At 34.7% G+C, this 18,216-nt stretch overlaps 3 protein-coding genes across 4 annotated transcripts; 1 reads left to right on the forward strand and 2 right to left on the reverse strand.

Annotated features, from left to right (window-relative positions):
* Positions 1–607: 607 nt before the first annotated feature.
* Positions 608–1,381, reverse strand: LOC110723501 (WAS/WASL-interacting protein family member 3-like). Its single transcript, XM_021902856.1, has one exon. It carries the CDS (start codon positions 1,379–1,381, stop codon positions 608–610), a length of 774 nt encoding a protein of 257 aa, XP_021758548.1.
* Positions 1,382–6,063: 4,682 nt separating this feature from the next.
* Positions 6,064–9,381, forward strand: LOC110723757. The gene is made up of 2 exons (XM_021903125.1): positions 6,064–6,216; positions 7,588–9,381. The coding sequence occupies exon 2, from the start codon at positions 7,690–7,692 to the stop codon at positions 8,782–8,784; it is 1,095 nt and encodes a 364-aa protein (XP_021758817.1). The 5' UTR covers positions 6,064–6,216; positions 7,588–7,689; the 3' UTR covers positions 8,785–9,381.
* Positions 9,382–14,358: 4,977 nt separating this feature from the next.
* LOC110723758 lies at positions 14,359–16,346 on the reverse strand. 2 transcript variants are annotated; one of them, XM_021903127.1, is made up of 3 exons: positions 15,711–16,346; positions 15,242–15,275; positions 14,359–14,508 (listed from the first exon to the last, which is right to left on the reverse strand). In XM_021903127.1, coding segments are annotated over exons 1-3 (306 nt in total). In that variant the 5' UTR covers positions 15,982–16,346; the 3' UTR covers positions 14,359–14,507. The 2 variants fall into 2 exon arrangements, with proteins under 2 accessions (XP_021758819.1, XP_021758818.1); XM_021903126.1 differs by lacking the exon at positions 14,359–14,508 and having other exon boundaries at positions 15,036–15,275.
* Between the last annotated feature and the right edge of the window lie 1,870 nt (positions 16,347–18,216).

The raw sequence follows: 18,216 nt of genomic DNA on the forward strand, positions 1-18,216 counted from the left end.
TTTTTTTCTGACAAATTTTCCTATAATTTAATACAAAGCTCACCCCCAACATATTGTCAATGCCATAATTAACAAACTAATTAACTAACTTTCACGATTGATTTTCGAATAATACAGAGTAACATATATAATACAAAGCTTATTTCCATTGTATTATTATCAAATCCTTAATGGAATTTAATGTCATTTATCAGTTTTTCATATTTAGTTTTTCTATTTTTATTTCAATAGTAAGAACTAAGAAGTATAACAGTTGATATTGAATATAATAGTAATGTATTATGTCTTTATACATACATACAAATGGACGAAATACACCACATAACGAAAACTAAGATGCCCACATACATGCATGTACAAATTGTTACATAAAAGAATGTCTAATCTTATTATTGAATTGGTTGAAAAACTTGAAGAATATGTATTATCAACAATTCTGACTAAACAAAAGTAATTATCTTTGCTAAACACAATATTATGTAAATGATATTGTCCAAAATTAGCATTTATAACCAACTATACAGAAACTAATTAACACTTTAAAGGTTTGTCTACAAAAATGATGATGAATTAAGAAAATTAATGAAGCACTCATGATGCACGTAAACTAGGGGCGTTCGGCCAACCATTCCTCTATCATCTTATCAAACTCGTCACTATCACCATTATTATTGGTTGCCAAGCGTTGTCCAACCGGCGGTGGGACTACTTGATGTCCAACCGGCGGCGGGACTACTTGGTGTTCAATTGGAGGCGAGACTTGTTGATGTTCAACCGGCGTAGAGAGTTGACCAGATGACGCGGCCGAGCCTTGTCCATGTACAACTTGTTCAACCGATGTCAAGTCAAATGGGTCAATCCAGGTTGACCCTTGACTTGCAATTGGCGTCGCTAAGTCTTGTCCAACCAATGCCGAGCCATATTGTCCAGTAGTCAACGGCGAACCTTGATTTCCGAACGTTGCAGTAGAGCTTTGAAGTCCAACCGAAATGGATCCTTGTTGAACCGGCTGCGATTGGCGATGTCCAACCGATGCATTCGGGTCATGTCCACACTCCTCCAAGATTTTATCAATTTTGATTTCTTGGTAGTTAATATATCGTCGTGGTGGCGGCGGAGGCGGAGGTGGCTGTGGTTTTGGTGGCGGCGGCGGAGGTGGCGTTGGTTGTGGTTGCGATGGCGGCATCCCTGTATACTGTTGAACCTTGGTCATAAACTCTTCTGGAGTAACTTGGACAAAAGTATCCCTAATTATCGTTATCTTTGGCGGCCTTTCTTCACCATCATCATCATCTACATTGATTGGATCATTACTTTTTCTCTTACGCCCCGTTTGCTCAATCGTCGGCGGCCTCGGCGGTTTTCCAGGATCGTTATACATTATTATGATGTTCTTAAGAATGGTGGGTGTAATTAAGTTCCTTGAAATCTTGAATGTAGATTTTTTTTTCTTTTTTAGGAATATTATGTAGAAATTAAAGAAATGAAATAAGGGTTTTAGTTAGTTGTGTGTAAGTGGAGTGATTAGTAAAATGATTCTTGGTTTGTTATAATTTGTCAGTTTTAATCCTTTCGTTGACATTTGAGTGACGGTTATCAGTTAGTTTGTTAGTTAGGTAGTTAGGCGGTTTGGGTGTTCTATGTCCATTGCAAATTACAAGTTAGGTTATGTACTTATGCTTGATCGAGTGTATTTTCATTTCCCACAGTCGAAATTTTTATACATTTAACCCAAAATTGAATATTCTAATACGGAGTGTGTATATTGCTTTTCATTTACCTACCGATATTATTTTATACATTTAACCCAAACTTGGATAATTCTAATTCATAAATACAAAGTGTGTTTTTAAAGACAAAAAAATGACTTATATGCTATTCTAGAGAAGATTGAATTAGTCCCGCTTGATTTTAGTGTTTTGGAATAATATTGTGTGATATTTGTATTGTATTTAAATTGTTAAATCGGGCTTAGTTGAACAACTTATATGACTCAACATGGGGCACTGCACATTTTTGGATTGACCTTTGATTACATCTAGTTTAAATTTATTCCAAATCGTAATATTAATAAAGTTACAATAAAATATGAAATCAAAATGGTTTAATAGTCAAATACAAGTAATAATACCACCAAATTAATTTTACTTTTAATATCGGCTATTTTTTATCTCGAAAAAAAAAAATTAATGGAGTGAGTATTGTATAAAAACTTTACAAGTGTACATTTTACAAAACAAGCCGTTCTTGAGCAAGGGTTCGTTCTTGGAAAAATAATCGTTCGCGTTTTACATTGTTATGATGTTCAAGGGTTCGTTCTTGGAAAAATAATCTTGATTTAGTAGGAGAAAGATTGAAAATTAAAGCTTGAGTTTTAAGTTGTAAGAAAAGAATGCACAAAATTAAGGGCTTTAATTTGGTTTGGTTAGTTGTTGTATAACCGAAGAATAGAGTAGTATATATAGTTGTTGAGCCTTTTGGTTTTGATGGACAAATTGACAAACTCGACTAATGAATGTTTTGAGTCTTTGGTGAATAAAGGATTCAAGCAAAGTTCGTTCCGGAGTAGGAACTTGGATGCGGAGTAGCATTCTTTAAAAAGCCTCGTGCAAATCTCACGTTCTAGTTTTAATTGTGAGCACTCAATAATATAAAGTCGGAAAGGAACTCAATGACTTATGTTAAAGACTACTGGAATAAAAGTTAGTTTTAAAAGATAATTTCTTAAAGAAAAGATAATTTGTAAAAGTTTTAATAAAGATAATTATCGAAGATAATTATCTAGTTGTTTTAATAAATAATAAATTTATCTTTTCAAATAAAATCTTTTTAAACAAACTTTTGATAATCTTTTAAATAAATATTTGATAAAGTTAGCAAGTGGTTTTTCTGTGAGAAAATCTTTTATACGGCTAATGGTTATCAAGTTGTTAGGATAGTGGTTTAATTAGATAAGGCTAGGAAACCTCTTCATGATCACAATCTGTCAAGATAACTCCACAAGTTGTTAGTGGGTTGTTGACATGTGGACGTGATTATGGTGGAGGTTAATGACTAAGCCTTCTCTATAAATACTCATGCAAACTATCTCAGAAAAACATAACTCTTAAGCATAAAAATTCCAGTAGCCATCTAATAACATAAAGAGAGTTATTTTCCTTCATATATTCTTGAGTGCAATAGGTATTTGTAATCACAGATTGTATACAAGTACTTTGGGGTTGGGATTGTGAGTTTGTAAGGTGAGGTTAAGGAAGCTTCGTTGCTGAAGTCTTCTGTGAGAGTTGGGAACAAGTTCCTAATTTGGGGAACTTGTTAACGGGTTTGAATCTTCACTTGTACAGAGTTTGATTACATAGTGGAAATTTAGAAAAGCCTATATCTTCTCTCGTCATTATTTCATTTAGTTAAATTCCGCAAAAAGTTTTTAGATTTCACCTCAAATACAATTCACCCCCCCTCTTGTATTAGCCAGTTAGACTTTCAGTTGGTATCAGAGCCGGAACTCAGAACACGCAGGCAACCCTGTTGAGTAAGTTCCTGGAAAATGGCTTACACAGAGGAAAAGGAATTCGGGAGTACATCCATTCAAAGGCCTCCATACTTCAACGGCAAATTTTATCCTTATTGGAAGGATAAGATGGAAATCTTTATCCAAGCAGAGAATTATCAGGTATGGCGGATTATACAAGTAGGAGATTACGAAATTACGAAAACGAATGCTAATAATGAGGTAATCCCTAAACCTATGGATGAGTATGAAAAAACTGATTTTGAAAAACTTGAAATGAATGCTACTGCCAAAAAATTTTTAATTTGGGGACTTGGACCCGATGAACATACTCGCGTCAAAGGGTGCAAGTCCGCAAAGGAAATTTGGGATCTTCTGGAAGTTACACATGAAGGAACGTCAGATGTTAAACGTTCCAAAATAGACATTCTTTTGTCTCAGTATGAGCGCTTTGAAATGGGAAACAAAGAATCCATTAAAGACATGTTTACTCGATTTAAAAGTATTACTAACGAACTAACGTGTCTTGGCAAGATAATTCCTATAGATGAGCAGGTCAGAAAAGTCTTAAGAAGTCTTCCAGACAATGACAGATGGAGAGCAAAGGTCGCAGCGGTGCAAGAATCAAAAGACTTCACCAAGTTCAATCTGGAACAGCTTGCGGGTTCCCTCATTACTCACGAGATCCAGTCGAACAATCGGACTCAGGAGACTGTCAAAAGTCAAGGGCTAGCATTAAGAGCTAATGAAGAATCCGAAGAGAAGTCTGACATCGATGAAGAAGAAGCTGCAATGTTGGTGAGAAGGCTGAAAAAATTCTACCGTAACAACAAGTTTTTAGACAAGAAGAAAGGATACAGTAAAAGAAATCAGGAACCCAAAGCCAAGTCTTCTTGTCACAAATGTGGAAGCACCAACCACTTCATCAAAGAGTGTCCATTATGGGAATCTGAGAAAGGCAAGGGAAAAGAAACTGATCAAAGCAGAAATTCCAAGCCTAACTTTTCTAAAACAAATTTCAGGAAAGCAATGATTTCCACGTGGGGAGAATCGAGTTCCGAAGAAGAGGAACAGGAACACACAGACGATGAAGTAGCCAATCTCTGTCTAATGGCAAAGCATGATGATGAGGTAGTCATTCAACCTAGTTATTTGAAATCTCTCTCAAAGGATAAATTAATCTCTTTATTGTTAGAAACCTTAGATGAATATAAAGAATTATGTGCAAAACTAAGGCAAGCCGAAAAGGCAACTGGAATTTGTAGAGATCATGTTAAGTATCTGAATAGCTTAAGAAATGATGTTCAAGGCAGATTCTTTGAATTGTTAGATAAAAATATTATGCTAAAAGAATCCCTTGAAAGAGTCAAGAGTGAGAATATCATGCTGAATATTGAATTGACTCAATATAAAATGTTGTGTACTAACATTGATTCTTGCAGGTCTACTGAAGTTCCTTTAATCATGTTTAATAATGAACTAGAGCATGTTAAGAAAGAGATAAAGGAAACCAATGATGAGAAACTAGAAAAGGACCTAGAAATTGCAAGAAAAAGTAAAAATACAGCAAGCACGGGTGTTCCCAAGTGGGTAAAGGAAGCTCAGACAAAAAGAACAGAAGGTCTAGGCTATGTTCATAAGAAGAAGTCCACTGGAAAGAAAAAGAAATATGTGAACTTACCTAGTGAGACCGTTTGTTCTTTTTGTGGTAAAAAGGAACATCGCAGTGAAGAATGTACTAAGAAAGCAAATCTGTACAATAAGAATGTGAACTATGTTTGGCAGAAGAAATCTGATTTAAATGTGTCAACACAGGAACCCATGAATGAAAGGGTTCCTGCTACTAACCCTTAATTTCTTTTGCAGGTCGCAGTGAGGGGGAACAACCAGTGGTACCTCGATAGCGGTTGCTCTAAGCACATGACAGGAGATGAATCCAGATTTCTCTCACTGACGGCCTATACAGGGGGAACAGTGACCTTTGGAGACAATAAGAAAGGCAACATTGTTGCTGTTGGCAAAGTAGGAAGGTCAAGTTCCCATGCAATTGACAATGTATTTTTAGTCGAGGGTTTGAAGCATAATCTACTCAGTATATCTCAGCTTTGTGATAAAGGAAACTCTGTAAGCTTTTCTTCTGAAAATTGCAAAATCATCAACAATAACACTGGAAAAATCGTTTTGGAAGGAACTCGTAAAGGGAACACGTATACCGTGGATCTTAACAAAGTTCCAAAATACAATCTATCCTGTTTAAGTGTTATTGAGGATGATCCACTTCTATGGCATAGACGTTTTGGACATGTTAGTCTTTCATTGCTTGACAAATTAAGGTCAAAGGACTTGGTAATCGGATTACCTTCTATCAAATTCCTAAATGACAAAATTTGTGAAGCTTGCATCAAAGGAAAGCATGTTCGATCATCATTTAAATCAAAGAAAATGGTAAGCACCACAAAACCATTGGAACTCATTCATATGGATTTGTGTGGCCCCGTTAGAATTCAAAGTAGAAGTGGAAAAATATATGTCTTAGTTCTTGTAGATGATTATTCTAGATTTACATGGGTCATATTCTTACATAGTAAAGATGAAACTTTTGATATGTTTATGACTTTCTTGAAAAAGGGCTTAATTAGGCTAGATTTTATTTCTACTGAATGACAAATTGCTGATATATTAACTAAGCCTTTAAGCAGAGACAAGTTTGAAAAGATGCGTGTGGAATTGGGGATGCTACGGCTCAAGTGACTTTTGTTTGGAACCCCTAAGGTAAAATCGGATGTAACTAACGATGCTATGCTCAATCTTGTGTGCATAACACAGCTGAAATTACCCAGGGGAAAGATTTGTGAAGTATTGAAAAGTCACGTATACATACTTTTAATATGTTAAAAATATTGAGCCATGTTTTTTTTAAGTTCCCTTTTCATCATTCTTTACTCTCTGTATCATGATCACGTAAATTATCATCATAATTTACAATCAATTTGCTCTTATTTATCCTTTTCATTTTTTATTTATCTGTTTTTTTTTTTTTCTTCTTGTTATTTTCTTTCTTATCTTTTATTCCTATCTTATTTTTTTTTATTCTTATCTTTTTCCTTCCTTATTTTTTCATGATGAATTTTTCTATTCCTCAATACAAAAAGATCTTATTTGCTACGTAAGATAAGAAGCATGTATATCAACTTCTTAACTTACGATTTTATTTTATCAACATTGAATTAGATGAGTGCAATTATTTCACCAAATTAAATCCTACTACCTCTAAAACTACCCCACTACCTCACAGTTTAAACCGTCACTTTTCTTTCTCACTCCTCCCCATTAAACTCTTTTTCTTCTTTTCACTCCACCTTCACCTATCAAATCAATTAAATTCCCCATACACTCCCATAACCGGCCTCACTCTCTCTCCTTCCTATTCACACTATTCATCTTCTCCTTCCCTTCATTTTACCTTCAACACCATGAAAACCAACCGAAACACCACCCCAAAAACCCGATCACCACCATTCAAACCCTCCTCAAACACGGGGTCTCCACAACCGGTGCCAATTGCGGTGGTGCATCCATCTGCTCAGCCAAAGAGGAAGGCTAAGGCTGTGAAGGGCGGCGACAGGAAACGGCGCGCAACCACCAAATTCCCATCATGGAATTACACTCTCGGATATCACATCAACTATGATTGGTGTGTGGCGAGTAAGTTCACTGAATTTACTTCTTTAATTGATTATCAAAAATGGACTCACTTGTTCCAGAATTGTTCTCATTACCCTGTTTATCCTAAATTTATTTATGAGTTCAAAAATACCTTTCAATGTGATAATGGTGTGTGCTCGGCCGTAGTTAATGATATTCCAATTTCGTTTGATGCCAATTATCTTGGAAATCTATTTCAAGTTCCTGTTAAAGGCTATTGTTCTTATTTAAAGCACAAACAATCTGTAAATATTGGCCATAATGATGAATGCAAAATCCTTCAATTTATTGGAGGAAATCCGAAAGTGAAAACTACTCACCATCATGCCCTAACACCCCTTCATAAGCTACTGTTTACCTTCACCTGGAAGGGTATAGTACCCCGTTTACAAAAACGGAGTACCGTATCACTCTTGGATGCCTCCCTCATATTCTGTCTTGCATGCAAAATACAGATTAATTTCCCTGCTCTAATGATTGAACACTTGAATTTTTATGCTCAAAAGACCACAATTCCATATGGCTCTTTCCTTACTGTGTTGTTCAAATCTTTTGGTATTGATGTTGAATGTGAATCCCCAACATATCTCAAACCCGATAATATCCTCTCTGAACAATCATTACTTAGACTGAGTCTTAGGCTTACAAATGGCAAAGTATGTTTTGTGCCTCGGAAAGGAGGGGAGAAAAAGAAAGGGAAAGGGAAAGAAGCTAAGGAAGAATGTGATGCAAGCAGTGACCAGGGTAGTGAGGAGGCTAGTGAGGGTGCTACCACCTCCAGTGATTCTGAGGGAGATAAGGAAGAAGAAAAAAGTTCTAACGGAGAGAAAAACAAAGAAAAAATACTTGAGGGAGATGTGCAAGGAGAAAAACAGGAAGATTCTGAGGGGGAACATATGGAAGTTTCTGAGGGGGAAGCTCGACAATCTGACTTACATGAGGGGCAGGGAACTGATCAAAGTGAGAGGGAACATACCACAGACTCTGAGAGCACAGCTGGACCACCTGTCATTCCTGTGTTTACAGGGGGCCTTAGAAGGAGTAAGAGGAATGTGGTCAAGCCTGCCCTTTCTACTACACACCCTGTGACTGTAGAAACCATCAGCTCCTCAGACAAATCTGATTCCACCTTCAAACCTACCCAAGTTCCCTCTTCCACTGAACCCTCTTCTATTCCTGTCTCACCTACTAGGCAGCCTTCTCATTCACCTTCTCCTCCTCCATTTCAGCCTACTGGCTTTGCTGCTTTCTCTGGAACTCGTGTGTCTGTTTATGATTTTCAACAGGTTCAAGCAGATATGGAGAAGTTGACTACTCTGGTGAGCAAGAAACTGGAGGAAATGGCCTCGGAATTGCTTTCTCTTAAAGGCCAGGTGCAGGCTCTGGCAGAATCTCAAGCAACCGGATTTGCAGGCGTGGAGGCAAAGCTTGCACAGGCTGAAGGCAAGTTTAGTGAAGGCAACAAGGAGATCTTGGAAACTATCAACAAAGTAGCCTTTGAGGAAGTCGAGGAAGACTCTATTGATCCCACAAATCCAACCCTTGATCCTACCAATGCAGCCTCTTAAATCCTTGATTGCACTTATTCTAATTTCATATGTTGAACAATTTTATTTTGGTCTTGTTTAATCTCTCTGAACTTTGGTTTGTACGCCTTTATCCTTTGCTACATTCTCTATGTTCCTCTTCTATTTCCTAAATCGGAACTTGGCTCGTATTTTTCATATGATTGTGTGTGGTTGCTGATGATTTAGTACCTAACTTATTTTTGCCTTGCATTATTTGAGCTCACTATTCCCTACGTAGTCTAGTGGGAGTATAGCAAAATGTTTTTTTTCAATCTTTTGATAATGCCAAAAGGGGGAAAAGACAAACTTCATGGCGGCTAAAGTGTTTACCAAGGAACTCACACATCGAAGGTACAAACTTTTGCCAAGTTCAGTTTTTAAAGTCTTTGTTAATTTTTCTTTTGCTCAGTTTTTTTTTTTAAAAAAAAAAAAAAAAAAAAAAAAAATACTTTTTAATATTTTTCTAAGTTCTTTAATTGTTTTTTTTGTTTTCATGCCTTACTCTAAATTTTTGTTGCATGCCTGGATGATTTTATTTACCTAAGTTTGTCAATGTTTGTCATCATCAAAAAGGGGGAATTTGTTGAGCCTTTTGGTTTTGATGGACAAATTGACAAACTCGACTAATGAATGTTTTGAGTCTTTGGTGAATAAAGGATTCAAGCAAAGTTCGTTCCGGAGTAGGAACTTGGATGCGGAGTAGCATTCTTTAAAAAGCCTCGTGCAAATCTCACGTTCTAGTTTTAATTGTGAGCACTCAATAATATAAAGTCGGAAAGGAACTCAATGACTTATGTTAAAGACTACTGGAATAAAAGTTAGTTTTAAAAGATAATTTCTTAAAGAAAAGATAATTTGTAAAAGTTTTAATAAAGATAATTATCGAAGATAATTATCTAGTTGTTTTAATAAATAATAAATTTATCTTTTCAAATAAAATCTTTTTAAACAAACTTTTGATAATCTTTTAAATAAATATTTGATAAAGTTAGCAAGTGGTTTTTCTGTGAGAAAATCTTTTATACGGCTAATGGTTATCAAGTTGTTAGGATAGTGGTTTAATTAGATAAGGCTAGGAAACCTCTTCATGATCACAATCTGTCAAGATAACTCCACAAGTTGTTAGTGGGTTGTTGACATGTGGACGTGATTATGGTGGAGGTTAATGACTAAGCCTTCTCTATAAATACTCATGCAAACTATCTCAGAAAAACATAACTCTTAAGCATAAAAATTCCAGTAGCCATCTAATAACATAAAGAGAGTTATTTTCCTTCATATATTCTTGAGTGCAATAGGTATTTGTAATCACAGATTGTATACAAGTACTTTGGGGTTGGGATTGTGAGTTTGTAAGGTGAGGTTAAGGAAGCTTCGTTGCTGAAGTCTTCTGTGAGAGTTGGGAACAAGTTCCTAATTTGGGGAACTTGTTAACGGGTTTGAATCTTCACTTGTACAGAGTTTGATTACATAGTGGAAATTTAGAAAAGCCTATATCTTCTCTCGTCATTATTTCATTTAGTTAAATTCCGCAAAAAGTTTTTAGATTTCACCTCAAATACAATTCACCCCCCCTCTTGTATTAGCCAGTTAGACTTTCAATAGTAGTGGTCAGTAGAATGATGGATTCTTGGTCAGTAGAATTTGGATCATATTTAATACAAAACTCAACTCCACCATATTGTTAATACCATAATTAACGAACTCATTCAACACTGATTTTCATAGTTACAGTTTTATATTGATCAGTATAATAAAATATAGAGAGCATACAAGAATGCAAAATATTGAATCAAATGATTTAATAGCATATATATTTGATACAAAGCTCATTTCCACCGTACTATCAATGCCTTAATAAACTGAAATTTAGTGATTGATTTTGCATAGTTAGTCTATTTTACAGTATTTCGATAGTAACAACTAACATATAAATGGAATACTACATAAGAAAAATTAAGATGCCCAAATGAGCAAATTATAATTCTGACGATGAATTGATTATTATGTCCAAGCGAAGGCGGGTTATTATGTCCAGTAAACGCGGATGAGTCTTGATTTCCAAGCAAGCCTTGTTCAACTGAAGGCGGGGCATTATATCCAATGTCTTGATTCCCAGGCAACGGCGGAAGGGATTCAAACAACTCTGAGCCTTTGGCCAACCAGTCATCTAACCATTCATATAATGACACATCATTAGTCTCATTATTGCTTGCCAAGCCTTGACTAACAGACACCGAGCCATGTTGTCGAACCGAGGTGGAGTCTTGTGGTCGCCTAAACAACGGGTAGCCAAGTTCTCCATGATCAAGTCCATGTTCCTTCAACATTTGTTCAACTTCTTCTATTCGGTTGCGTAGAGGTATTGATGGTAGTGGCGGCATCGGCGGGGGCCGTGGTTGTGGTAGCGGCTGTGGCTGTGGCTGTGGCTGTGATTGCCATTGCCATTGCGCCGGCTGCACTGTACGTATACTATTGAACCCTGCCCATAAACTCTTGTTGAGTATGTGGTCGGAAAATAATACCCCTTTGCTTTGGCGGCCTTTCTTCACCACCATCATCATCTTTCCGAGTATTACTTTTTCTCTTACGCCCTTTTGGATCAATCGTCGGCGTCCTCGGCGGTTTTCCAGGATCATTAGACATTATGATGTTCAACGGAGAATCGAGGGTGTACTTTTCTTGGAAATCTTGAATGTTATTATGTTGGAATTAAAGAAATGAAAAGAAGTTATAAGCAACAGAAAATTATAGGTTTTATTAGTTAGTTGTGTGAAATTGGAGTGATTAGTAAAATGGATTCTTGGTTTGTTATAATTTGTCAGTTTTAATCCTATCGTTAACAGTTGACTATTCTTAATTTATACTCACAAAGTAGATATTTTGAGTGACGGTTATCAGTTAGTTTGTTAGTTAGTTAGTTACGGTGTTGTACCTCCCCTGCAAATTACAATTTGGGCTATGTACTTATGCTCGACTCTGTTTTCATTTTCCAAAATCGAAATTTTTTATGTAAATACGTATATTTAACCCAAAATTGGATAATTTTAAGTCATAAATACAGAGTGTGTACGTTGCTTTTCATTTACCAATATTATTTTATACATTTAACGCAGAGTTGGATAATTCTAAGCGATAAATATAAAGTGTGTTGTTTTAGACATTTTTTTTAAAAGACAAAAAATTGACTTATAAGCTTATCCTAAAAAAGATTGAATTAGTCCCGCTTAATTTTGGTGTTTGAGAAGAACAATATGTGATTTTAGTATTGTATTTAAGTTTTAAGCCTGGCTCAGTTGATCAATACAACAGTCAACACGGGCCACATTTTTTATTTAAAGAGTACGTGACCTTTAATTTGATTATATCTAGTTTAAATTTACTCTGATCCGTAATATATATTCAAAAAAGTTATAGTAAAATAAGAAATCAAATTGGTTTAATAGTCAAATACAAGTAAAAATACCGACAAAGTAATTATGCTTTAATAATATCGGCTACTCTTTGTCTTCAAAAAATAGAATATAAAAAAATGGAGAGAGTATTGCCAATTTATTCCTTTTCTTTTAATTGTCAATTCATTCCTTTTCTTTTAAGCCCATTGAAACTATTTTTTCAAACTAATTAAAAAAAATGAAAATAACCTATTTTGGCCTAACTACATTGAAATTAAATGATGATGATTATTAACAAAGTATTACACTATTTGTTGAGGTCATGCATAATGTATGACCTCTATTTAGCACTGTCAAAAACCGAACCGAACCGGTGAAACCGAACTGTTTCAACCGATCCGAATGAGAACCGAACCGATTAAAAACCGATTTTTTTGAAACCGAAAACCAACCCGAACCGCATGTTAGTAAAACCGACACCGAACCGATCCGAGAAAACGTTAAACCGATTAAGAACCGAACCAAATCTAAACCGAACTGAAAAGGAAACCGAACCGAAAATGAACCGAACCGTTTCTAACCCGAAACCATTTAAACTGGCATAAAAACCGCTTACACCGAACTGTTAGCAAACTGCTACTCGTTTGCACCGAACCATTTAAAAACCGAACTGATTGTAAACCGAACTACTTATAAACCGAACCGTTTATGAACCGAACTGCTTATAAACCGAACCGTTTATGAACCAAACCGCTTATAAATCGAACCGTTTACAAGCTTTTTTTGTATGTAATAATAATATTTTTTTTGGTGCACTTTTTTATGTAATTATTTGGATTAAGTATTAGAAATCTTAGAATATATATTTAGCATATATTCCATACTTATCAGTTTTTCTTGAGACCATATACTTATCATATTAATTGTATATATCTTAGTAACTTAGTTAATACTAAATTCCCTTAGAAATAGCACTTCGTTAGCTAATCCGTGAGTATTGACTTTAATTTGGTTTTTGGGGAATAATCTGCAATTTTGGTTTTTTGGGCAATAACCTACAATTTTTTGGCCTTTTGGGCCTTATTCATCAACATAGCAGTATTCCAGTAGCATAATAGGATTAATAGCATTAACAAGTTATAAAACTTCTAATTCAACAAGTTTCAACTTTTCAAAACCAAAACAAACTAATCCAATCCATACACATAATTAAACAATTTTTAACAACAAAGTAACAAAATCAAACCAACCAATCCATACAAACAAGTTTTAACAACAGAATTGTACAAGTTTTTAGCATAACAAGATTAACACCAGCACCACAGTCTACAGCAGAATGGCAGATCAGCAGCACTGCAGACTGCAGCAGCAGAATGGCAGAACTGCAGCGATGGAAGAAGAGCAGCAGAACATCAAAATGGAAGAAGAGCAGCAGCAGAATGGAAGAACAACAGCAGAACAGCAAGTCAGCAGCACAGCAAGTCAGCAGAACAACAGTAAGGAGAAGAAGCAGTCAGCAGTAGCAGCACCCTATACTTATCATTAGTGTAAGAAATGAAGCTACACTTTTCTCACAAAAAAAAAAAAAAACAAGAAAGCTTGAATTAAGCAACACAATATAAATTAAGCATCAGTAAAATAGCAACATCCATACCTTTCTAATTAGATGCAAAACTTTCATCTATCACCTCTTTACCAATTTCAAGGACGTCTTCTTCAATATCACAATCATAACCACGTAACCAATTTTGTGTGGTAACCAACGCCTCAACATTCTTAGGCAAAAGTGCACTCCTATACTTGTTTAAAATACGACCACCCATGCTAAAAGAAGACTCAGAGGCTACCGATGTAATAGGAATGGCCAAAACATCCCTAGCCATAATAGCTAATATGGGGTACACATTAATTTGAGATTCCCAATACTTGAGAACATCATAATTCTGCCCTTCAATTGATGGTTGACGAGGAGTATTCAAATAATTATCAATCTCCATCGATGGTCGATTTAGGCTATCATCAACATCAACATCCTAGAAAAGTGCAAAAAAATATGCTTTTATTAAATAATAAAAATTAAGACATATAATTATTATTTTAGTAAACCACAATAAACAGAAAATAATTACCTTGAATATATCATCATCATCCAAGAGACTATTTGATTTATCAACCCCAAATAGGGATGGAGGGGGAAACAATTGTACTTGACTTAAAACCGGAACACATAGAAGAATAAAAGTTATACAACTCCAAAAGAGCATCTTTAATCACCTTCGCCTTTTCAACACATGCCTCCTCAACATAAAGCACTTTCAACATATTCGTCAATCGAAATAGCTTATAGCGAGGATCAAGAACAATAGCTATTGAAAGGATCAAACTATAGTCATCCCAATAGCCCTCAAACTTTTCAAGCATAACTTTTGCCATGGGTGCAAGTTTAGGGTCTATATGGGCTTTAGTTATTGTGTGCTCAATTTTCAAAAACACTAGCAAAATACAAATTTGCGGTAGGATATTCAGAACCAGAAAATAACATAGTGATTTCATAAAATGGCTTTAGGAAATGACATATTTTTGCAAGGGTATCCCATTCATCATCCGAAAGTTTTGAATTCATAACCCATATACTTATCGATAACCACTTTCAAGGCTTCCTTTGCTTCTAAAAGCTTTTCGGAGCATCGTATAGGTGGCATTCCAACGAGTCACAACATCAAGACGTAACTTACCGTTAAATAGACAGTTTAACCTCAGAAAGAGCATGCTCAAATTGAGTAAGTCTAGAGTCCGAAGAATCAATATATTTACAAACCTCACGCAATTTTTGAACACTACTATCAACTTCTTTCAAAACCTCTTTGAACAATAATGTTCAAGACATGAGCTGAACATCGAATATGAAAAAATTTACCATTACAAGGAAGAGGAGAAGTCAACATTAAATCTTTCTTCAAAAGTTTAACCATAACATCCATAGATCGAGCATTATCAACAGTAATTGCAAAAGCTTTACCCTGAAGGTTCCACTCCCCAATAAGTTTAAACACAAATTTTTCTATCTCAACACCAGTATGAGGAGGACCACAATATCTAAAATTCAGAATTTTAGACCTTAGACACCAATTTTTTATCAACATAATGTGCAGTTAAAGTGAGATAACCTCGATTAGTGCATGCTGTCCACAAGTCACAAGTGAAGCTAACTCTACCCTTCAATTCCAGAAAAAGATTGCAACAACAAGGACTTAAAACTTAATCATGCTCAGCAATACAATATTTCAACATAGTGTTTCTACACACATGCTTCACATTAGGATTCAGATTCGTAAAAACTTCCCTAAGGCCATGATGCTCCACAATATTTAAAGGGATAGGAATGCAAAATTATAGCTCTAGCAAGCAATTGTAAATGACGAGTTTGATTAAACGTAGGATCAACAACACTTTCAAGATTTGCAGGATGATGTATATTTTTACCCATGCATGCCTTAGTATGAGCTTTACAAGTGGAAGTACCAGCCTTACCTGGTGCTTTATATTCATTACCGCAAACATTGCATCGCGCATATCTTATCGGAGCAAGACCAACAATCTTATCAAAAAAGGTGTAATGCCTCCACACATCTGATGTTCGTCCACGCTTACTACCACTAGTGGTAGTGACTTGTTGCTGAGAAGAATCTTGATTCTGAATAGTGTTTTGAGAATCTGAAGTTTCTAAATAATCTTGTCTGTCCTCATCATAATTTTCATACCCTTGATCCATTGCTGAAAAAACAGGATCAAAACAACACATTTCAGCCTTATAACAAATAATTGTCCCTATCAATGCTAACACATTTAGGTACTTTTTACACTCTAGTTAAGAGTCGAAAACCCATTACATTGAGATGTACACTTAATAGTGAAACCAACAAATAGAATAGAGAGTGAAAAGTCATTAATCCCATATTATTTTTCTATAAACGCTAATAAACTCATATAATCAAATTTCAGTAGCAACCCATTAATTTTTAACTACTAGAAAATTAAATACTCATTAAGCTTAACCTAACTTACAATTATACAATTATATACTCATTAGGTAAAAAAGGCACCCAAGAAGTTTTCATTTTAACAGCTCTTTCTTGTACCATCTTTATAAAATTCATCTGCCTCTTTTTGATCCATAATACCTTTCCTCAATTAGAGATTTTCTTTTCATTCTCATTTTTTCCTGATTTAAGTGAGAAAAAAAACAATTAATTTCACAAATTAGAAAAAACCCCTTTCTATTAAAACCTACATTATAGTATAAGCTTAACCTAAATTTACTATTTCTAGCCCAAAAAAAACATATACATGCAATTCCAATTTTTAACACAAAATTAACTTCAAATTAAACCAATATTCAAAAGGGTTTTCATATTTGGCATGATAAAAATGAAAACCAGATAAAATTTTAACTCAGAATTGAACAGAAGGAAATCATAGCGAAATTATGAATCCATACTATTTTGAAATTAAATTAATCAATGCCATGAATGATACTATCTATACATGATATAAATAAAAAATCACAGATTATCATGATTTTTGTTACAAAAAATTAGCACATCAATGAAAAAGCAATTCATTGATCAATTTTCCCTCAAAAAAACTAATTTCAGTTAAAATGAAATCACAATAACAAGTACACAGAAAGCAAGGAACTTTGAATCAAACAACACTGAAATAGAGTAAGATTGATTACCAGTGAAGGAATTATACAATTATACAATTATATACTCATTAAGGGGAATTATAACTACAACTTTAATTCTTCTACTTCATAAATCAGATTAAATCAGTTGCAAGAAGTACGAGGAAGAGAGATATCATACCTGGACAAAAAAAGAGAGGTTTAGAGCAGCAACAACACTGATAAGCGAGGATTAGAGCAGCAACAACACCGATGAGCAGCAACAACGAACGAAAGGCGCCGTGAATGAATTAGGGAGAATTGAAAATGAATGAGAGAGACGACAAACGAAGAGGCGCCGTGAATGAATGAGTGAGATCTGAGAGGAGATGAGGAGAGAAAGAACTAGGAGGCGTGAAAGTGAAAGTGGAATTAGGGTATCAAAATGGTTGAGATGTAAATCTAACCATTGATTTTTTAATCTATGGTTGAGAATGGTTTTCCGTGTGTGTTGTGGGGAAAAAAATCTAACCGTAGATTGTTTTTAATCTATGGTTGAGAGTGGTGATCCGTGTGTGTTGTGGGAGAAAAAAATTAACCGTAGATTGTTTTTGATCTATGGTTGAGACTGATTAGATGATGTTTTGTGTGTTGTGTATTCATTTGATCGGGATCAGTCTCCAAGACGCGTAAAAACATCTACGTAGTATATCTTTATTTTCATACAAGTAAAAATTATAAAAACGTTATATTAATAAAATATATAATGATACAAATTTAAAAAGATCACTCATGAAGTCATGAGTCATGACTCATGAGTCGTGACAAAATTAAGTTTTACTGTTTTATAGATTAGTGGTAATTTATGGTCAATATTTTCAAAGTTTGACCCCAAAAATGACAAAGGGACAAAATAAAGGGACGGGTGGAGTATTAAAATAATAGTTAGAGATGGTGTAGATCATTATACTTAAACTACACGAACAATGATCCTAATTTAATTTAAAACAACAGCTCAAGTTATTGATCCAATCAAAATAATGTTCACTAATTTATAACTTTGTACTAATACATACGAAGTATTTAATTATGAGATGGTTAGATGCTATGCGTTAATGTGTACATACGATCGATTGAACTAATCAATATTACCTTGTTAATAAATCATTAATGTTTTCTTTCATTACACAAATCAAACTACTTTGTAATATCTTCATAATTTCATGAAAATATATAAAGATAAACGAGCCATAATTACCAGTCTTGTTGATTAATCAAGTATCGAATTACCAAATTGCAAATTTCCATTTAATAAGAACTCATCAAATCATGACTTTGACACTAGTATTTAAATGATTAAATAAGAAACAT

This window comes from Chenopodium quinoa, unplaced genomic scaffold (genome assembly GCF_001683475.1).
Source record: "Chenopodium quinoa cultivar QQ74 unplaced genomic scaffold, ASM168347v1, whole genome shotgun sequence".
Taxonomy (NCBI): domain Eukaryota; kingdom Viridiplantae; phylum Streptophyta; class Magnoliopsida; order Caryophyllales; family Amaranthaceae; genus Chenopodium; species Chenopodium quinoa.